We start from the raw sequence: 23,416 nt of genomic DNA, 5'->3' as shown, positions 1-23,416 counted from the left end.
GAATTATTAATTATCATAAAGTAACCTAGGAGTTATGTTGCTCGACGCAGATAACATGATAAAATTATATCATAAAAATTCTTATAAACACACTTCAATCATCCTCTTCTGATAAATGTATACATCTAATATTTAATAAATAATTAATACATATATTTTAAAATAAAAAATTTGAAAAAGAGCATTTAAAAATTAGAAATACTTCGTACATCAAAATGAGTGTTTATTTAAATAATAAAAAACAAAAAAATCAAAATAAAAAATAAAATCGTACTTAATAAGGTTGATAAGAGGGTGATGGTCAAAATGACAGAGAAATTTAAAGAAAGGATCTATATAAAAGTTTACGTGGAATAAATAAATAAATAAAATTTGTAAGAAATGTTGTTGGTTTGGTATAACAAATTATTCTAAAAATAGTCGAGGGGCGGCTGTGACTGTGATCGAAAGGGGGGAGGGGCAATTATGGGAATTCACAGAAAGCGTACATGCTGGCGATAAGCGATCGGTCGTAATCGCGTTCACGGTTCGGATCAAATTATCGGAGCAGGCTCTATATATAGATGTGTAAATCTAGGAGCTAAAATCGACTGTTTCAAATGGAGAAATCCAGCACTGTAGATGTGTGTGTGTGTCCGCGCATTTATATATGTATATATGTGTATATATTTCGACGTGACTGAAGCTTGGGTTCGACGAAGATACCACTACTGAGCTATCTCACAGCAGCTGGTTTTGCTCCCGCAGATTTGCCACCTTAAAAGCAGGAAGAGGCGAAGATTCCCAGATTCTATTTGCTTTCTGGTGTTGGTGATCCGTCGCCGAGAAGGTTCATTTCTATTTGCTTTCTGGTTGTTGTTTCTACGATGATGTGTCTGTGTTTATTTCCTTGAGAAAAAGAAAGCTAATGAACAGGGTGTTGTTTTATTGCCTTAAATTATTTAGTTAACTCGAGTGGCCTTTTCCTAATCCGTCTACGTTGCTGCTGGTTCTGGAATCTCCTTGTTTGCTTTGTTTTGGTTTACTTGGTTTGTTTTTCTGTGAGTGAATTGCTGAGATTTGGTTGTTTGGGGGGGGTTCGGAAAATAGGGATTGGAAAGGGAATGGATTGGTCTCCGAAGTCGGTGGACGAGGTGGTGGAGGAGATCATGCGAATTCACAGATCTCTGCCGGCGAGGCCTGGAATTGACGAGGTTGAGGCGGCGAAGACATTGATCCGGAACGTGGAGAAGGAAGACCAGGCGAGGCTCGAGGCCATTGCGAGGCAGAGGAAGACTCCCCGCGTGCCGGAAGAGCTGTTCATGGTGTTGCAAGAGATGCAGAAGAACTTGGTTCATTTTCAGAGCAAGGAACAGAAGAAAGAGGCCCTGAAATTGCTCGATCTGGAGAACGTCCACTCGGTGTTCGACGATTTGATCCAGAGAGCCTCCAAATGCCTTTCTTCGCCGTCAGAGTCAAATTCCTTCCTAGCCGCTTACTCCGTCGCTTCTAATTCTTCCACGGATTCAAGCAGTTTGTCTGTTTCTAATTCAGCTTCACTTTCACTTGGTAGTTTGAGTTCAGTTGGTACAGTTGCCGCCTCGTCTTCAGGCTCATGCTATGACAAAGAGCCTGCTAAACCTTCAGAACTGTTTAGCAAGGACGATAGTTATGTGAAAAAGGCAAAGACAACGTTCTATACTGACGGAATTGGAGTTGGCCTTCGATCTGGAGATGCTTTAAAAACCCAGATTTTAGATTCATCTTTAAAATCTCCGAGCACCTCAGGTGAGTTGGGATCGTATCATCTACATTTTGATCATGTTCATCTCGTCTTGGTTTTTTAGTTTTAGTGTTTGTGGATGCGATTGAACTTTTTTTTAACATTGTTGGGAATTATATGAACCTGGTGATTTTGATATAAGCCTTGTATTTACATAGAAATGGTTTGCTTTTCCAGGTCAAGATGGTGAAAAATTGAGTCTAATAAAGCTTGCTAGTTTAATTGAAGTGTCCTCAAAGAAAGGGACTCGGGATCTCAATCTGAGGAACAAATTGATGGACCAAATTGAATGGCTTCCCGATTCAATAGGGAAGTTGTCTAGTTTAATCACCCTAGATTTGTCTGATAATCGAATTGTGGCTCTTCCTGCAACAATTGGAGGCCTCTCATCATTGACGAAATTGGATTTGCGTTCAAACAGGATTACCGAACTCCCAGATTCCATTGGAGATCTCCTTACGCTGGTTTTTCTTGACTTGAGTGGGAACCGGATAACTTCCCTGCCTGCAACCTTTGCTAGATTAGTCCGTCTTGAGGAGCTTGATTTGAGCTCAAATAATCTCCACGCACTTCCAGAGTCAATTGGATCACTCATTAGTCTAAAGAAATTGAATGTAGAGACTAACAATATTGAAGAAATTCCGCATGCCATTGGTCAGTGTTCCTCGCTCAGGGAGATTCGTGCAGACTACAATAGGCTTAAGGCCATTCCAGAAGCTGTAGGACGAATTGCGTCCCTGGAAATACTGTCTGCGCGGTACAATAACATCAGGCAATTGCCTACCACTATGGCATCCTTGTCAAATTTGAAGGAGCTTGATGTAAGTTTCAACGAGCTTGAATCAGTGCCCGAGAGCTTATGTTTTGCTACCACGCTTGTCAAGATGAACATTAGCAACAATTTTGCTGATCTTCGATCCCTACCAAGGTCCATAGGGAACCTTGAGTTGCTTGAAGAGTTGGATATTAGTAACAACCAGATAAGAACTCTCCCAGATTCATTCAGGATGCTATCACAATTACGCATTCTGAAAGTGGAAGGGAATCCATTAGAGGTGCCGCCAAGAAATGTAGCTGAGATGGGAGCACAGGTATTATTCTTTTTCATTTTTCCTGCAACTGTTTGTTTGTTTTGTTTTTGTTTCTTTGGCAGCTTCTATTTCCTGATTAATATTGTTTGCTGCTCCTTAGGCTGTTGTTCAGTATATGGGTGAACTGGCTGCAAAGAGGGATGCCAAATCGCAAACAGTTAAGCAGAAAAAGAGCTGGGCTCAGATATGCTTCTTCTCGAAGTCAAACAAACGGAAGCGCAGTGGTGCAGACTATGTGAAAGCTTGATTTACCGATTTTCACAAGAATACGTGACATTGTACTTCTGCTGGGTAAGTTTTCTATCTTCATATGACTAATCTGTCCATTCATGGTCCTGTACCTACTTTTTGATCAACAATATTGAGTCATTAGTAGAGTATATCCACAGCATAGGGTTTTTGTTTCAATGAGGTGAAGAATCCCTTTTTTCAGTTCCATTATAGGTATATCTGCCTGTTACTGGGAAACTCTCTATCACCTCTTTAACAAATAATAAAATTAAACAATAAAAAAGGATAAACTATTTTCAGCTTCCTTATGTTCCTTTATCTTTCATTTTACAGGAAAATTGAGCTGTTAGTGGGCAGGAAGAAGGCTGAATTTGATCCTTTATATGGGAATGGCTTTCTAGATAAGGTTCTGGTCTTTGCTTATCAAATTGTAAATTTTTCCCAACATTTCATCCTTTTCTTTTAGTTTTTTATTTCTTTCGTTTGTTATTGATCTAAAATGAGATGTACATTTGACTCTAAACGGCAAAGAAAGGGAAATGTTGTATTCAGGTTCCCTCTGCATTTAATCATAAAAAATTGGGTGATGATGAGTTACCTTCCTCAGCGCTTTCAATAGAAGTATCTCTTCTCAAATCTGCTTTTTGCCATCTTAGTGTTATTCCTACTACAGCCTAGAAGTTTAGAGTCGTTGGATTTTAGTATTAATCATGGTGAGCTCCTAGATAGGTTGCTGACAAACTGTTTAAGGACATCCTTAGATATGCCACTGCCACTGCTATGAAAATTCCAACTGCTGTCTTATTACTTTTAACTATATGAAGTCCGAAGAATTGTTAACTATCTGCTCTGCCATATTCCAATGGCTAATTTGTTTATCTAGTCAATTAAACAGTCAAAACGGAATCTCAGTTATTATTGAAAGATAATCTCGATTACAGTCTTATCTAAATCTCTGACTAAGTTTTGAGCTTAATTTGTAGGTTTCTTTATGAAAGTCACAAGAAATGACTTCTGTTATTTGTCTCCCCTCTTTTCTTTTGCCCTTTGCGTTGGGCCTGTACTTTTCAAGTAGAAGCATGCAAAGCCTGAGGTGCATTTACTATTCAAATTGTTCTCTGTGTTAAAATCCAGAATTGAAATAGCTGATAGGAGTAAAATCAATGTTTAATGAACATTAGCCTACAAGGTTCAGTCACGTGGTTTTATGCTTGCAGCGGCCACAAACTAGTGAATGAAAGTCCTGTTAAATTTGGGTGGATGAGATTTGGAGTGCATGTGTACCAACTAGCCTTATTTGTGTGTATTATCTATGATGGAAATCTCTTAAGAGCTCTCTTGTGAAGAGCTAACCTACCTGCTCTCCCCTTATCTTGTTTCTTGAACAAACCTAACGAAGAAGAAGGCTTCAAGTCTTCAATTCTTTAATCAGAACTTCTTCATAGGGTTGAGAGTACAAGCTGTTCAATAACACTGTCAACAACATATCAAGCATTAATCCTACTAGGTTGTTCACGTGCACAGATCCCAGTTTGTCATCTCTATCCATGGTCATATCTTTTATAGGCCACTATAATGCATATTATGCATAAGAGCTTTTCACCAAGTTTTTCTTGGTCTTATCCTACCTTTTCTGTTAAAAACTTCTTCTGTTCTATCTACTTTTGTCACATAAGCATTTCCCAGTCTTTTTCCTATTTTTCCAAATTAATTGTGTCCTATGCATCTTTCTTGTATGACTGCACAAACACCTTTATCTGGTGCTCATGTTTTGCACACGTTGTGCATCATTGGCCAACATTTTGTACCAAGTCTTTGGTCCACTTTGATGAAAGTACTGTTTCTGGTTGATAGGCTGGCTTCCTTGATACCATGTGGCGGCGTAGTTGCTGCTGGGAAATTAACGTTTGTATGAGTCAATGTATCAGTTTAAATACTTGTTCTTGGATATTTCAGGAGCATGATGTAACTTCTGTGGTTGCAAGAGAAAGCAAGACCTGTAGTCATGGGAAATATAACAACAATAAAAGAAAGCCATTAAATGGTAGAATGGCTTTCAATGGCTCTGCTAGAGAGATGGTTAATGGTAATGGTCCCCGAGGCTGAGGATCTTTTTCCTGATATGTTCGGTATGATTTGAAGTTGTTGTTTCTAGCAATTTATGAAGCTCCACTGTAGATTATTTGTTTGTATATGTGTTGAGAATGATTTGCAAGGTCTTAAAAGAGCTCTTTGATTCCCCATGAAGTCCATGAGTAGGAAGAAAAGTTCAAGGTAGGTAGATAGTACTTTCATGGACAATATCTACAGCTTCAAAGTCCACCACATGGATGCCTTCTGACCAATATCTGACCAATTTTCAGCAATTATTATCTCTCTCTTCTTTTTCTTTCCAAAATAGTGCTTTTTCTCACATGATTCAACCCTTGCCCCTTTTCTCTTCTTACTTCCTCCCTGTTCAAAGGGCTGTGACCAGAAAACCTTGTTTCTGGTTTAAAAAATTATATGTCAACAATGTTGACATAAGAAAGCTGAGAAATCCTAAATGGTAAGATTCAGGTGGTGATTAGCAAATCTGATCACTTACCAAGTTGCAAGGGGGCAGTGTGGCCAGATCTGAGCCAGATGGTGATGAGCTGTTGAGCATGGCCTTGGGCCAACCATTCTCTTGAGATCGGAGCCTGAGAAATGGGAGCCATTCTGTCACAAAACAAAGGCCCATGGCGGGCAGTCATTTAAGTCTCTCACGGGACAAGACACTAGAACTTTGAGTTTTTTAGTCCCTGATTGAGTTTTGACTTTTGTTGAGCTCTCACTTTGGTGGTTGATGATGCTATCACCGATAATTCATTGGAGGTGGTTATGTACAGTGGTCTAGACAAGCTCTACGTGTTTTGCAAATACCGGGGCATCAAATTAGCATTAAGAAATCTAGTCTCAGAGGCAAAACAAGGGGTTAGGTGAGACTAATTTTAGACAAAAGGGTTTCTCATTTTGAGAGGGGGGGAAAAAAAAAAGGTAAGCCATCTTCTAATGTAATGGCTACTAACTATTCCTTATTTAGAAATAAGAACTCTCTCTTTCGTACATAATTTTTGTAAAGAAAATTGATACAAAATAATAGGGTAATTGAGGAGACAAAGTAGGAAAGAATTGCCAAATGAGAATCTCATTGGCGGAGGGAGGGATAGTTTCCGAGAAGAAGGGGATAGTTTTATTTCAAGATTTGGCAAGTGCCATGATGATAATTGATAAGGCCTTAATAATAATAATAATAATAATAATAATGCTGTAGTTTCTACTTTGGACATGAAAGCAGCAGCAGCAGCAGCAGCAGCAGGAGCATGGCTGAATGGTGACGGCTTTCCTAAATCCCAATCGTTGGATCCAGCTATGAATTTATGACCAACGGACCTTATAATGTGACAAGAAATAAGCTTTGGTTTAATGAAGTTAGAACACCAAAGCTGGCTTGGGGCAATTATTTCTGATTGGAATCGTTTGATTTTGGATTCATTTGCAATTGTGGGCCATTCCCCTATTGACATTGTTTTTGCTTTATAATATTTGGGGCTTTTTTGGTATGTTGGGGTTTACTATGAAAGGAATATTTGGTAATTGAAGGTGACATCGTGTTTATTAATATTAAAAAATAATTAATAAATGCATTGTATAAGTCGCGTTGTTTTTTATATATATATATATATATATAAAAAGAGTCGGATTGGAGGCTGTTGTTTTTGTTGTTAAGCAGCTTAATCTGTTTCTAAAGTAGTTGTAAAACAAAGTTGTATTTTATCAAATATTATTTTTTTTTTTCTAAAACTGAAAGAAAAATTATGAGTAGTCTTAACTCTTAAATTTTATGATTTAAGTGGGAGACAATGAAACACTATCAACAAATTTATGATTTTTAGTTTATTTGGTTTCCCTTATTATAAGGTCGCCTTTAAGTCAGCTTCCTACAATTTTTTCTAGGAAAAAGGAGTTTCCCTTAAGGTTTGGGATAAATATAAAAAAAAAATTGACATTTGAAAAAATATAATAATCATCCCTGACATTTAATGTTATAATTTTTTTTTTCGTAATTAACTCATATAAACATTGTAATAAGTTTTTTTTATCGTTCTTCGCTCATATTACATATTTAAAACATCTAAAAGATCTCAAAAAGCTTTCAAACTAACATTCAAGTAATTTGAATCTCTTGAAATATTATTATACATCTATCGAAGAGTCACAAGACAGAAGAAAAAAAGAGATCGCAAAATCGAATCTGATATTCTCCATTCAAACCAAGGTTATCGTTTATTTATTTATTTAAATATTTATTATCTTGTATATTTTGTGCTTAATTACTTATTTATATCTAAATATGGATAAATTATTTGTAAATATTTAAATTATCTAAGGATTGTATAGGTTCTTTAAAACTACTGAAATTTAGATGAATCTAATTTTCAAGGTAAATTAGGGTAGAAACTTCGATATAATAGTTGTCTAAAATTTGTTGTAATTTAAGTGTGTATCTAATTTTCATGTAAGTTAGTGTATAAACTTTGGTGAAGTTGATTTAGTGGAACCCAAATGTGATTAACTATTAGGAGAGTGAAGTAGATGTGCGAGGAGATATCGAACCACCATAAATTGTCTTGTACCTCATTTTATTTATTTTTGTTATATTATGTAACTGGTTGTAATTATTAATCTCAAATATTATTTATTATATTAATTAAATATATATTCTTAAATAAAATTATTAATTAAGAATATTTAATAAAATTGTAAAAAAATTTAATCATTCAATTGATTGACGAGAGTGGCAATTTCCTAAGGGAGCAACAAAATTTTCAATTAGGGATGATCTATCCCTGTTTGAAGAGCCTACAAATGATTTTGAAAATCCATCTATAGTGTAGAAATGATGGGTATGCAACCAATGATCTTTGGTTTTTCAATTATGTTCCAATCGTCCTCCATTAAAGAACCCAATAGCCGGGCTCTTCAACCATATGACTTGGGTCTCATCAGGGGGGAGAAAGAGATATAGGATGGATGCTTCCTTCTCTAGCGATAGGCAGTCTCTAGTGGTCAATGACGAGATTTTTTCCTTTTCCAATGGTCAATGGGCTCCAATCAATGACTAAGACTTTTTCATCTTTCCTAATTATATTGTCGAATTTTGAATAGTGAGGACGTATGACAAATTAAAAAAAGAAAAATATGAGTGACAAATAAATAAAGGGTATTTTTCTCATATTTAAAAGTTTAATTGGAGTTAACTAACGATAGGGCATTTAGTGCAATAAATTTTGTAAAGTTAAGGGAGGTTAATGCATTTTTTTTTTTTTTATAATTTTAGGGATATTACCCACAAATAAGTTTTAACCTCAAAGGTACGAGTATAATTTTCCCAAGTCGAAAGGTATTTTAAAACTAAATATATATATATATAGAGAGAAGTTTTTAAAAAATGGGCTTATCAAGTTGGCAGGCTCATATTGATTGTGTTGGGCCTTTCCATTACAAAACAAGCAAAGCAAGTCCGGCCCAACCCATCAGTGACTGGTCAAACACGAGTTAAGCTGGCAAGAACTAACATCTCTGAGCACAATAATATAATTTAATCAAATATTTATTACTTATTTTCACATAATAAGCACAATACTATATTCAGTTACCAAACATTTCTTTTATCAATATTATATTCATAATAATATAGCACTAAAAAGGCACAACAATACAAAAGAAGCCCTAATATAACTTGTGTAGAATAATTTGAATAGAAAAAAAGGCTCATATGCACAAGTACAAAATTTCTTAAAAAAAACAAGATTTTTAAGGAGTAATGGATTTTCTAAACAAATGGTTGGATCCTTCTCATCATATATAATTATAACTGGAAAACACATCTGTTGATATAGAGAAATTATGTCTGTTGATAGTGCATAAATCACGAACACCAAGTAAACACACTTATATATAGGTTTCCTCTTAAAAAAAATTAAAATTCTGATTGTAAAAGTCCCTATAATCTGTGACCATCAAACTGCCTTTAATTAAAACAACTACAATAGTTGTCATTTTATTTGGGGTTAGACTTCTTGCTGAGACGAATGAAGTTTCAGCATGGCTACCAACTTGGGTTGGGGTCGTAGTCTGCACGCTGAAACGGCTGAACAAACATAGATATACTCTTCCAGTTGTTGAGGTTCTCGTCTGCATGCTAAGCATGGAGATGCTCTTCCCCTTGCCAACATTTTCCAAACCAATGAGAAAGTTCCTGTGTTATTTGGAGAGAAAAGCAAAATATATACAGTAGATTCATAGGAAGAAAAAATGTTGGAAAATAAACCAAATAAGACATTAAATCGATCAAATCGAACTTACTTGGTTACACAACAGAGATAGGATCAAATGGTTGAGTTATTGGTGTAAACAAAAGCATAGTGGGTTTTGTTTGTATCCACAACCTAAGAATCACATACAAAGTTTTTGTTGTTAGTTCTCTTGAGGGTTTTTCACCCTTCTGAAAACAATATCCAAGAGACTTCTAGTTAGAGAAAATAATAACGGGTTCAATTGCTGTTGGCAGTTTTTTCTGCAACCACTGTGTGCGGTTGCAGATCCAGATTTGGGTTTGAATCTGGATTCGGTATTAGATCCAAACTCGTTATGGGCAAATCTACCCAGGTACATAACCCGAATTTCCTTCATCTCCCACTCGCACATTATGGGGTTTACATACTTATATACTCTCATTTTTTCTGTGAGTTCCATACTGACAAATAGGTCGTGCGACCAATATACTTTTTTTTTTAGAGTTCGTTGCTATACAACTGTTAGGTATATATAGCAGCTCCATTATTCAAGTAGAGTCTGTATGCTATACCTTAGAATTATCAAGTCACATTTATTCATATTTAGATCTCAATTTGATTTATCACTTTTTCAATAAAAATTGCATTCACAATTATAATTCACCGAATGATTATAATTGATCGACCTGTGAATACATCTAAATGTGACACTCAAATAGATCTTTCCTTCTTTTTGAAATTTTTTCATCATAATTCAATCGTTTTTCTAGATATGCTCCATCCGACCGGATTATACATGGTCTTTGGTAATATTCCAAGATAGCTGCACCGAATCATAACTTTAAGAAACAGTTAAAGGTCAAAGGATATTTTATGAGATCCTTGTGATCTCGAGGGTCTCACATAACTAAAAGAAGAGATCCATATCTTTTGTTACCCTGTTTTGGTCGAACTTTGCACACATGTATGAAACACATGTTACGGTATTATTCTCCTTTTCCCATGGGAACACATGTCTCATTTTATATAAATACCATACATATGATAGTTCAGATACACTCAGTATTTAACTTGACTCCACAACTCTACTTTTCACATATCTATTAAGTAGGACTCTCACTTGGCATTCTTAGACAGGTAAGGTTTGAGAAACGAATTTTCACCTTTTGACTATCCGCTATAGTCTAATCTTGATAAATCATCAAGGTGATTTTGTTTTGAGCTTGAGCTCTCATTATCTTGCCTTTGTGATATGCTTATAACTTATCTTTCATCTATACACCACTAGTCATAGATGTGGTTGTTTGTGTGAGAAAGCCAACCATCTGTCCGATGTACCTTTGATTATTACACTCAACAATATGCACGAAGCATTGTATATATGTGTAGGCATTATAAATTTGTGTATTAAACACAATTGACATTAATAAAAAAAAACATGAATCATTTATTGACATAAATTAAGGAAATAATAATATTATATATCAATGTTCACAAAGCAAAAAAAAAAAAAAAAATTATTATCTACGGATTCCCAAGGATTTAACATGACTCTTAAATAAATCTCTTAGAATGAGTTTTGTGAATGAATCTGCTATCATTTTGTATGTAGAGATATATTCTAAGCTCACCTCATTCTGTGTAATAATATATCTCACAAAATTATATCTTGTGTCAATATGTTTGGTCTTCGAATGATATTTGGGATCCCTAGTAAATGCTATTGCAGTTTGACTGTCACAATTCACAATAACAGAATTCGATAAGTCATTCACAACTCTCAAGTGGTTCATAAATCTCACCAAATAGCTTCTTGTATTGCAACTGATAATCCTACAAACTCAGCTTCCATGGTAGACAAAGCTACACAAGTTTGTTTTTTGTTACTCCAAGAGATAGCTCCATTGCTAAGTAGAAAAGTATATCCAGAGGTAGATTTTGTTTCATCTAAATCTTCTCCCCAATCAACATCAGTATATCCCTCAAGGTGCAGATCTTTTCTTTGATAATAGAGAGAATAATCCACTATATTATTCAGATACCTCATTATCTTTTTTACGGCTTTCCAATGGGGTTGGCCTAGTTTGATTGATATCTACTCACCATGCCAACTGCATAGCAAATATCTAGTCTTGTGCACATCATAACATACATAAGACTACCCATGACATTAGAACAAGAAACTCTAGCCATCTGTTTCTTTTCTTGCAGAGTTTTAGGACACATTTTTCTAGTTGAGCCTTCGTCTTTAGCAATTAGAGTATCTACAAGCTTACAATTTTGCATATGAAATCATTGAAGAATCTTTCAAATATATGGCTCTTGAGAAAGAGCTAACAACTTTTTTGAACGATCTCTTTTGATCTTAACACCAAGAATATATGTTGCTTCACCTAAGTCCTTCATCTCAAAATTAGAGGACAACCATTATTTGATACTCAAAAGATATTCCTTATCATTCCTAGCCAAAAGTATGTCATCAACATAAAGAGATAAGATTACAAACTTATCGTTAGATCTTTTGATATACACACAGTGGTCCTCATCAATCATTTGAAAATCACATGAGATAATCGATTGATGAAACCTTAAGTACCACTGTCTGGAAGATTGTTTCAATCTATAAATAGATCTCATGAGTCTGCACATTTTGTGCTATTGACCATCTTTTATAAAACCTTTGGGTTATTCCATATAAATCTCCTATTCTAGTTCGTCATTTAGAAATGTCGTTTTTACATCCATTTGATGTAATTCCAAATCTAAACTGACCACTATTGCTAGGATCAGGCGTATAGAGGTAAATCTTATAATAGGAGAAAAAGTTTCTTCATAGTCAACTCTTTCCAGTTGAATATATCCCTTGGCTACTAGATATGTCTTATATCTCTAAATGGATCCATCAGCTTTGTGTTTGATTTTTAAACCCATTTATTTTCAATAGCCTTGCGATCCTTTAGAAGATCAACCAATTTCCAAACTTGGTTTGATTTCATTAAGTCAATTTCTTCTTCCATTGCCTTTTACCATTTTTCTTTAGTAGGTCCAGAAAAAACCTCTTCGACAGAATTAGGTTCTTCCTCATCTTGTAGGGCAATTAGAAAAGCTTCACTTGCAACATTAAAACGATGTTGAGGTATGTGTCCACAACTACTTTTCTAATTTGAGGTTCACGTGAAACAGATTCAGGAACTCTCGTCTCACTCCCACTCGGATCAAATTCCCTAGGTACATTTTCAGATAACTATATTAGACGATTTTGAACTATGGAATCGTCATGATCCTCAATTTCATAAAGAGACAAGTTTTGATTTATCTCTTCCCTGCTAGGAAACTCATTTTCCAAGAAAAAAATATCTCGAGATTCAAACTCGGTAACACTCCTACTTGCTTGATCACCAATAAAAACATATCCCTTTGAGTGTCCTGAGTATCTTACAAATATACTTTTTTTTGCCTCTCAGACCCAACTTTCCATGTTTGTGAGAACGATCATGAACATAAGCTGCACATCCCAGGGTCTAAAATGACTTAGATTATGTTTCCTTTCAGTCCATAATTCATATGGGGTAGAAGGTACAGATTTGGAGGGTACTAAATTGAGTAGATAGGCAGCTGTCAACAATGCATAACCCCAATAGGTGATTGATAACTTTGCCCCTGCCATCATTGACCTAACCATTTCTAGAAGTGTTCTATTTCTTCTTTATGCAACACCATTTTGTTGTGGAGTATATGGAATGGTCAATTGTCTCTCAATTCCTTTTTCATCACACAACAATTTAAATTGTTCAAACAAATACTCGCGACCCCTATCGATTTTTAATACTTTAACTTTTTTGTCTAATTAATTTTCTACTAAGTTCAAATATCTTTTGAAGCACTCTAAAGCTTCTGACTTGTGAGAAATCAAGAGACAAAGCCAAAACGAGTATAGTCATCAATGAAAGTAATGAAATAAATAACTCCATGCTTGACCTTAACATTCATTGGACCACATATATCGGAGTTAATTAAATGTAATGGATATTTAGCTCTAATCGCTTTGCCAAATAGTTTTCTTGCCATTTTCCCTCCTAGATAATTTACACAAGTTAGTAGATTCACTTTTGTAACTTAGCCCAATAAATCTTCTTTTGCTAATCTATCTAATTTATGTTGTCCTGTATGGCATAGTCTTGCATGCCATATATTCTCTTATTCATGCGAATTTCTAGAAGAAGTAATGAGAGAAAAACTGATACTTTGTAATTTGCTACATGAAGCATAATCTACATCAAGTAAAATTAAACCATTTTGAAAATTACCACAATCATAATATTTTGAATTTAAAAATAGTTCAAACATTGTGTCATGGAAATACACAGCAAAACCATAACTAAGAAAAATAGGTTCAAAAATAAGATTTCGTTGAATTTATGGTGTAAACAATACATCATATAAATACAAGATTTGACCACCACACATACATAAATTGCAGGTGTCAATGCCTTTAACTTCAACTCTTATATTGTTTCTCACATAGATTTACTTAGTTCTACATGGTATTCAACGATATTCCCTGAAGGAACTTCTGTCTCTGGTTACATGGTCTGTGGCTCCTGAATCAATAATCCACGAAAGATTAGATTCAATCAAGAGTACTAAACTCAAAACTTATATAACATTTGAAAATACATTTAGGGCATGTACATTTTTTGGTTCATTGTAGTCACATGCAAAGTGCCCCTTATTGCCACAATTATAGCACTTTACATTCGCTATGTTCTTCTTTTTAGAGGGATTGTGAGCTGGTCCCTTACCCTTGCCATGGTGACTCTCAAATTTTTCAAAACGAGCACCTTCACCTTTCTTTGGGACATAACTCCCTTTCTTTTCTTTGTAAGGAAACTTATGCTTAAACTTAGGAGCGCCTTTGGAGCTAGATGTCATCGTATAAACATTTGTATTAGGTCTAGAGGCCTCAATACGGTCCTCTTCTAACTCCAAATGGCGTGAAGCATCAACCATTATCTTTATGTTCACGTTATGAGTAAGGTAAATTTTCATATGCTCTCAGTTGTGGGGTAGGGATTTGATAACAACTTGCACTTACTCTTCATTAGTGAGGTTCACACTAGCATCTTTAAGTTCATTCACCATATTGGTTATTTCTCGAAGATGCTGCCTCATGTTGTGGTTTTGGCACTTTTGATAAGTATCAAACTTAATGGTTAGCTGTCGTACCTTTGCAACTGAAGTCGCCCCAAACTGTTCTTTAAAAGCATTCCACATTTCATGCGCCAGCTCATGCTTCATAAATTCTCGCATAATATCATTCTCCATACTACTAAGTAATGTAATGCAAGTAGTGGAGTTCTTTTTCTTCCAGGCATTGTAAGCCTCTCTATCCCTCCTGTGCTGTGCAGTGGTCAGCAGGTTTCACCATAGCCTCATTTAGAGCTTCTATTCACTCTTGTTCCTCAAGAACATACTGAATTTTTATACTCCATATTTCATAATTATTCCCATTCAATTTTTTACCTCTTATCAAATCAGCAATTATATTATTTAAAGAAGCCATTGTTAAGGATAATCTACACAAGATTCATTTCATTAATGCCGTGTCTTACACACATTTACTAAATAAAATTATCAATAAATATTTAACTGGATACATGGTCAAAAGTTCACTATATTCCCAATCATCGCCCATATTCCAATTGTCCAACTATTAAAAATTTTTATTTTTCTTTACCTCAAAAGCAAATTTTGTGAACATTTAATTCCACTTAATAAGGAATTATTGAAACACATTTAATCACAAAGATTAAATAACTAATAAAGGGGCATACATATTTAATCACAAAGATTAAATAATTAACATGATTCATTTTATAAAATAAAATAATAAACACTTAGTTTAGAAATTTGTTACAGAATCAAAATAGATTAGATAAGTGAATTGAGCAACATATTACTCAATAATTCTAGTCATACAAGGAATTGCATGAATGATATCATCGAAAATGACTCTAGGAGTTCTTTGAGCAATATCACTAACAATATCAAATGGTAAGCTACTTGGATATAAAACAATTACAATTTCTCTTCTTCTATATGCATTAATTCCTTAGATGATTATATTCCCAAATACTAGATGATTATATTCCCAAATACTGTGGCAACAATGTAGTAAGCAAAGATTGATACTATGCTTCTTCAGTTCATAATCCCTTATAACCGGCAAATATAAGTTATTGCATAATATTACACACAATAATGATATGTTCGCGTATACTTTTCCCTTCCATCATCCGACAATCATTTAATTGCCTTTTCATTTCCATAACTTAGGCTCTTTGGGCAACAGTTCAGATGATTTTTTGGGTTCGCACTCGTGTTATTTTCCTAAAAAAGAATTAAAGGAATAATGACATAGTAAGAATTTGACAAACAAATTCTTTAGACAATTTTGTACAAAACAAAAAAAGTATGTTATGGACAGATCCACTTATGGTTAACTAATAACCTCCAAAAATGAAAAATGCCACAATAAAGTATTTATTATTAACTAATAATAATATTTATTTTATTGTTAACTAATAACAATAAATATTCTTTGAATAAAATGATCACAAAAAAATAAAATAATTTTATTTATCAATTGGGCCAAACAAGCCTTACCAGCCAAACAAACCCACTTGAATCACAAGACCTTAAATTGAAAAATAGTTGAGAATTGGCCAAACAAGTGCCTAAATTGAAACCCAGTTGAGAAATGTGAGGAAAACGTATTCTCTTAGTATCAATTTCACTTTCATTGCATATAAGACAAAAGAGAACAACAGAAGGCTCCAAAAACAAGAAACTCATTTCTCACACTTGAATAGAAACTCACTTCAATTTCACTTTAAACAAATAAGAAACTCTCACTTTTTGCGTTTCATCTTGCTTTTTGCCTCTTACCTTTCAACTTTCTTTTCTGTATTCACAAAGAGCAGAAAACTTAAAAACATTTATGTATTTGCAAACAGCAAAAACTGAAAACAAGGAAAACATTTACAGCGATAGACTAGCTATGTGATTGTTTATCTCCTTCGTCGTCATGGGTATTTGCAGCCACGAAGTGTGGAGAAGATGAAAAGAATAATCAATCAACGATTGTTGCGGGACTCAAAAAAATGGCCGGACGTGGAGAAAATGAGCAAACACAGTGGCGATGGTCCTCACAAAGAAGACAATCAGCCTCACAAATAGCCATCGTCAACTCCCTCGTCTCCGATATTTATTTTGATTTCGAATGCATACATACAACCAAACATCTTTGTACATAAAATACATGTTCTGTGTGTATGTATTACGTATATACATCATTTAACACACATATATATACACATATCTCTTGAATCTTCTTTTAATCAAGATATAATTTTTTGTGTACATCTATAGATGATTTAAATTTATAAATATGTGTTCAGTACCCTAGAATTAGTTGCAATAATATTACTTTTGTAGTACCAATATTATATTAGTGATATTTTATTCTTTCTATCTGTGATTGTTTTCAATTTGAGCTTTTCACGTTAAATTTTGTGTTCGTATGTGTGGTTTATAGTTTGATCATGGTTTTTTTTTTTTATCCAAATTCATAACAAAATGGTATCAGAGTCGTTGAATCAAACCATCAATGTTTGACAAATCTTAGCCGTTGGATTTATACATCATTATTATCTTTCAACTGGATTTTCAAGTTGCTAAGCTTCTTCCATAGTCACCTACTGACAACCAACATCACCTCCTTGGTCGCCGACTATTGTCGATTTAGCCATCATTCGTCTGCCACCACTGGTTGCATCTACCATCGGATGCCTTGTTTTTTTCTGGCAACACACGATTGACAGCCCTTGCTATCTACCATTATTGATTCCTCTCTGGTTGTCTTATTTGTCATCCAATTCTATCTCCACGATCGATCACCGCCTTCATTTGTCATCGACCTTCCTTGTTGTTCGCTATTGTAGTGGGGCTAAGTACTTCAGCCATTGTTGCCTGTTCCAAAGCAAACCCAAATCTTGCCTAGATCTGGTTAAATCTGACCCGTTCTAAATCTAACAGATTCACCATATAGATTCAGATATGTGTTTTGCCCATATTTGGCCTAGATATGGTATTTTGGTATGTTTTCTATTAGGTTTTTATTTATCAATCATTTGACATTATTTGGGGTTATTTAATCATCATAATTGCTACCTTAAAGTATGATATTTCATTGTTGGACCATAATATTAGATTTTCGTTATGTTAAATTAAGATACGTGTAATTTTAGACTGGTGGATTTAGATGAAAGCAGAGTTATTAAGATAGATTTACATAGGTGAATGTAGAGTCATTAAGGTCAGTAAAGATATATATGTTGAGTATGATCTTGTTGCATATACTTTAAGTGTGGCTAAGGATATCCATTGTATTGATTGTTATGTGGATTTAGTTGGTATTTCTCGTTGTGTGGATTTGGTTAGTATTTATCAGAAGATTAATTCTCTATGATTTTGTTGGAAGAAATAATTATGAATAATTATATATTTAAATTTCATGTCAAGGTGGAGATTGTTATAATTGTGACTCGGAATTCAAATTTGACTGTAATTGATAATTTGTTTGTGATTAAGAATTCAAATTTGACTGTAATTATGATATTGTCGAATTCGATTTTGATTGAAATTTATCTCATCTGGAAAAATATCCTTTTGAATCATCTTCTGATCAGAACAGAATTTTTTGTGTACATATATAGACGATTTAGGTCTATAAATAGGTGCATAATACCCTAGAATTAGTTATAACAATATCACTTTTGTAATACCAATATCATATTAGTGATGTTTTATTTTTTCTGCCCGTTAGAGATGTCAAATGGGCCAAAGAATTTGGGCCCACAACCTGGCCCGTGGCCCATTGGGCCCAGCCCGTTGGGACTCCATGGGCTGGGCCCATGAGGCCCTTATGGGCTGGCCAATTAAGCCCACAAATTTGCAGTTTGCATGTTGCTTTGCTTGTGAGTTGACATAAAGGCAAAGCATGTCACAAGTCTTGTGACAACTCATTATGTCTTTATAAATTTTACAATTTGCATGTGTTTCACTGTTTTACTTGTGAGTTGACAACTTGACATAAAGGCAAAGCATGTCATAAGTCTTGTGACAACTCATTTAAAATTGAAATTGAATATTCACCCATAAGGGCTGCCTGACAAATGTTAGAACCTTTCTGTCACAACATTTGAAAATTTGAAGGCTGGCAGATATAACTTGACAAGGCTGAGTCAGGCTGTCACCCACGTTTGCCAGGCTGCCTGACAAATGTTCCCTAACATTTCTGTCACAACGTTTGAAAATTTGAAATTCAAATTTGCAAGTCCCCTGATTGTCTATAAATAAGAGAACAAATATGAGTTATTTTCATTTGCTTTCGAATTCCATGCAATTTTGTTGTTCAATTGTTCTTGAGTTTTCACTTCTTAATTCTTATTTATTTTTGCCTTTTTATTTTATAAGTTTTATCCATTCACAATTTAGATATTATTCTTATCAATAATAATGTCTTTCATTCGTCGCTCAAAGTCTACCTGTTTTTCTCATGGGACTCCTTCTGGTTCTATGGATCTACCACGGTCTAGCACATCTAACCCCATAATCTGTCCACCTCGTCGTCCTCAGCCCTAACCCTTAGTAGATTTCATTCATGATTTGTTTAACACAAATTATGCAGATCAGGATGAAACACTTCCACCTGACTTAGTAAAAGAAGATGATAACATCAACTTTGTTGGGTCTGTTGATTTTCCACCCCCACCAACACCCAGAGAAAACGAAGAAGATGATGCAGGTCCGTCAAATATGGGAGCTGTTAGGAAAAGACAATGAACAAGTACTGTTTGGAACTATTATGAAATAGTTCAGGTTGAAGGCAAGGGTGAAAGGGCTCAATGTAAGGTATGTAAAAAACGTCTTGGGTGTGGCGATGGAACATGTCATCTAAAAAGGCACGCGACAAAGCATGAGGAGGCAATGGCCTGTAGTGAAAAATGTAGTACACAAACTCAATTAAATCTTTTAGGTAATATTCATCGCTATAATCCAGAATTAGACAATGAGTGTTTAGTTAAAATGATAATTAAATCATAATGCACTTTTTTGTTTGCACAAGATCCCACTTTTAAGTGGTATTGTAAAACTGTACACAATTCACAGTTTAGAGATTTCTCTATGAACACAATTAGAAATGAAACAAAGAGATTATTTTTAATATATAAAGATAATCTAAAAAATGTATTTAATCAACTTATTAGTAAAATCTTACTTATGTCTGACATATGGTATGACGGACTAACAAATAATCATTATTTATGTTGACAGCCCATTGGATAGATGACATGTGGGTTATTCAAAAAGAATAATTACTTTTAAAGAACTTGTAGAAGCACACAGTGGAAACTACATAGCTCAAGCAATTTCACAGTCCCTATTAGATTACAATATTTTGGAAAAATTATTTGCTATTTCTTTTGATAATGCTAGTAATAATAATGTCGCAGTAGAACAATTAAAACTTTTTGTGCCCTTAATTTTAGGGGAAAAAATTGTTTCACAATAGATGGTACATGTCACATTTTAAATCTATGTGTTCAAGATGGTCTTCGTGTAGGTTCAAAGTCATTAAAAAAAGTAAAAAGTTGTTTAAAATTCAAGCGCACTAATATGTCTAGACTTAGAGAATGGAAACAATTAGTTCATGCTTATCAACTGCCCTATAAAAAATTTCCAAAAGACATTAAAACTATATGGAACTCAACATTTTTGTTATTATAAATGATAACACCATATAAAGAACTTTTAACAATGTTTTGGAATAAAGAAATGTCCCATCTCATCACATCACATAACTGAACTTTATTGGAATTTATTAGATATACTTATTTTTATATTAGAATAATTTTATCATGCTAAAGTTACATTTTCTGGTTGTAAATACCCAACAACTCATATTTTTTTAAGAGAAATATATAATATAGTAAATTGTTTCAATGAATATAGAGAACATCAAAGTTACATGTCACTTCTTGACCCAATGGAAGCAAAATTTAAGAAATATTGAACGCAAATTCCACCACTTTACCTAATAGCTAGTACGTTAGATCCCACACAAAAGTGGAATGCTGTAGATGGTGTTTTAGATTTTTATTGCAATGCTATGAATATTGATACAAATAATACGAAATATGAAGTTAAACAATTAGTATATTGATACAAATATGAAGTTAAACAATTTCATTTTAAACCTAGATAACAAGTTGAAGACTCATCAAAACAAACAAAATCCGAAGAAAATTTAAAATTTGAATTTTCAAATTTTTTGAGAAGTAAACAATAAAAAAAAAACAACTACAACGTCAAGTAGTGCATTTAATGAATTAGACTTTTATTTAAATAGAGATATGCAATTTTCTGATGATGAAATAAATAATTTTGATGTTTTGGCCTGGTGGCGCCTAACCAACACACATATCATGTTTTGGCTGCCATGGCTCGTGATGTACTAACTCTTCCGGTGTCCACAGTACCATCGAAGTCTGCTTTCTCTGCAGGTAACAGGGTGTTAGATCAAAAAAGATCAAGATTATCACCAAAAATATTGAAAATATGTGTTTACTTTAAAGATTGGCTCGATGTGGAGTTCAAACAACAAGGGATCGAGTTAGTAGATGAATCAAGTAAAGATGATGTTGATAACTAGCTGAAGCCACTTTACCTTTGCAATTTTGTACTATTTTCTTTTATTCAATCGAAAAGATGTAAAAATTTAATTTAACTATTGTACTCCCTCACCAATCAGTATTGACAATCGCTATTTGAGTGATGAGAGTTTTTTGCTAGCCGTAAGATAATGATCTTGCTGCAGCAATGGATTTAGAAATTTTCTACCTCTAAAAAGAAACTAGGATTATTAGGGATGGTTGCTAATTCATGTAAAAGGTAAAAAAATTATTTTATTGAACTTCTTCAAGTGATAGCTTGAAGAGAGAAGAGTAGGCCATTTGTTTACCAAATGGTTCGAACCTTTATAAATTGCAGTGTCCCTTGCTCATTTATTTTTTTAATTATGTTATTTTTTATTAATTATTGATATTGAATGCTAAAAAATTTACATTTCGTAATATTTATAAATAATAACTATCAATATATTTAAAATTTTCAAGCTAAATTTTTTTATATATTTAAATTATAAATAAACATTCTTTTTTTTATGTGTATTATTTTTCATATCAATTCACAAGAAAATTTATAAGGCATATAGAATTTTGAATATAAAATGATAAAATAATATTTAAAACTTAAGATAAAAAATTGTTTAAAAAGAAAAAAATTAGTTTTTATATATGCATTATTTTGATATTTATATATGTATATATTATATGCATTATTTCTAAAAAAAATATTTTTAAAAAAAAGGAAAAAGGGGTCGGGCCCACCAAGCCCGACCCGGCCCCCTGTAGGGGGGCCATGGGCCGGGCCGAGCCCTATCGACAACAAAGTGGGCCAGGCCCAGCCCGACCCTTTTAGTAAAAAGGCCGGCCACGCCCGTTTAAAAAGCCCGTGGGCTGATCCAGGCTGGCCCTTTTGACATCTCTATCTATATGGTTCCATATTATTGGTGTATGCAGACAAGTGTTTAGGGATATAATCTGTCACCTTCGTTGTTACTGATGAGATAAACATCTTATGTGATCTATTGTTAGTGTGAGGAGAAAGTCCTCAGCCAAAATAACATGATTAATCAAGAAAGTATTTTTCGAGATGTGATCTAGTCACGTTGATAAGATTGGACACATAATTATTGAGTTTGTGAGTTTATCATACCATATGACTCTCGCTCAGTCGAGATGTTAGGGGACGAAAATATTATAATACATGGTAATCGTTAATTGTAATAGACTTACATGAAGTTAGACTTTATTACCTTTTATATTTTCCTAGACTGCTGCTAGCTGCTTCCTAGAACCTCTCAAATTGACATCGAAATATGGAGAGATTTTTGTGATGGATCGAGGTGTTTCGTCCAGTGTCGAACAAGGTTTGACATTATCTGTTTGCTAGCGAACAATGAACCTAAAAAGTCACATACCATATAGTTTTGTACTTGGTATCAACACTATGTACATATTGTGTCTCGGATATCATTAATAGTTAATGATGGTTTTAAATGTAACACCCCACTTTCTCAAGGCATGTTATAGCTTAGGAAATTTGAAACTTATTTTTTTTATGCTAAATTACATTGTTCCCGAAATTCCCTTAGACTTATCTAATGCCAGACCTAACACTTCATATTCTAGGTTTAAGCAGAATCATATAAAGCGAAAGCTGAAATCAAACCTGATCATAGCATCTCATACATTGATAACTGAACATAGATCATAATACAAATTTCTTGGTACAATACACAAGCTTAAAAAACATACATTTTTGCTATACATACATCATGCTCAAAATATTTATGTTATAACAAAACATGGTACAACTTGCTTATTCCTCAACAACTTGTGTCGTTACACATCTTTGATCTCCGTACCATCACTGCAAGTCCCAACTGGAACGTTTGAATATTTCAGGGGCAAAACCCAAATTAGATGATGAACCATCTAAGTAAGGGTACAAAATATTTTATCATGTGTGCATGCAATGTCTTACTCATCGTAGGTGTCAACTGCACCCTTCATGTTACCTACCATTTTTACGATCACCTCTTTCGAAATCGGGGTGTATGGAGACACCCTTGGTAAAATAGCGGTGTCAGTTTGTACTTCCTACAGTCACGATGCGTGTGATCAATGATATCAACGTGTATATATGCATTTCATAACATGTCATGTGTAGTCTACGTGATGGATACATATCAAAGCATGTCAATATAATGAAAGCATTCCCGAAGATCGGGGTTTAATATAAACATTTATAACCGTACTAAACTT

The 23,416-nt window shown here is 34.1% G+C and overlaps 1 protein-coding gene across 1 annotated transcript; it reads left to right on the top strand.

Moving 5' to 3' along the window:
- Positions 1–570: 570 nt before the first annotated feature.
- Positions 571–3,690, top strand: LOC127804896 (plant intracellular Ras-group-related LRR protein 4-like). The gene is made up of 5 exons (XM_052341986.1): positions 571–829; positions 1,090–1,767; positions 1,940–2,853; positions 2,954–3,144; positions 3,418–3,690. Exons 2-4 carry the CDS (start codon positions 1,104–1,106, stop codon positions 3,098–3,100), a joined length of 1,725 nt encoding a protein of 574 aa, XP_052197946.1. The 5' UTR covers positions 571–829; positions 1,090–1,103; the 3' UTR covers positions 3,101–3,144; positions 3,418–3,690.
- Positions 3,691–23,416: the final 19,726 nt, after the last annotated feature.

This window comes from Diospyros lotus, chromosome 6, assembly GCF_014633365.1.
Source record: "Diospyros lotus cultivar Yz01 chromosome 6, ASM1463336v1, whole genome shotgun sequence".
Lineage (NCBI taxonomy): Eukaryota > Viridiplantae > Streptophyta > Magnoliopsida > Ericales > Ebenaceae > Diospyros > Diospyros lotus.
The sequence above is the reverse complement of the archived record's forward strand: the minus strand, read 5'-3'. Positions and strand labels throughout refer to the sequence as shown.

Coding starts and splice junctions, on each gene's coding strand:
- LOC127804896 (XM_052341986.1), top strand. CDS start 1,104: ATGGATTGGTCTCCGAAGTCGGTGGACGAGGTGGTGGAGGAGATCATG. Junction 1,768..1,939: donor AAAATCTCCGAGCACCTCAG/GTGAGTTGGGAT, acceptor TTGCTTTTCCAG/GTCAAGATGGTGAAAAATTG. Junction 2,854..2,953: donor TAGCTGAGATGGGAGCACAG/GTATTATTCTTT, acceptor GCTGCTCCTTAG/GCTGTTGTTCAGTATATGGG.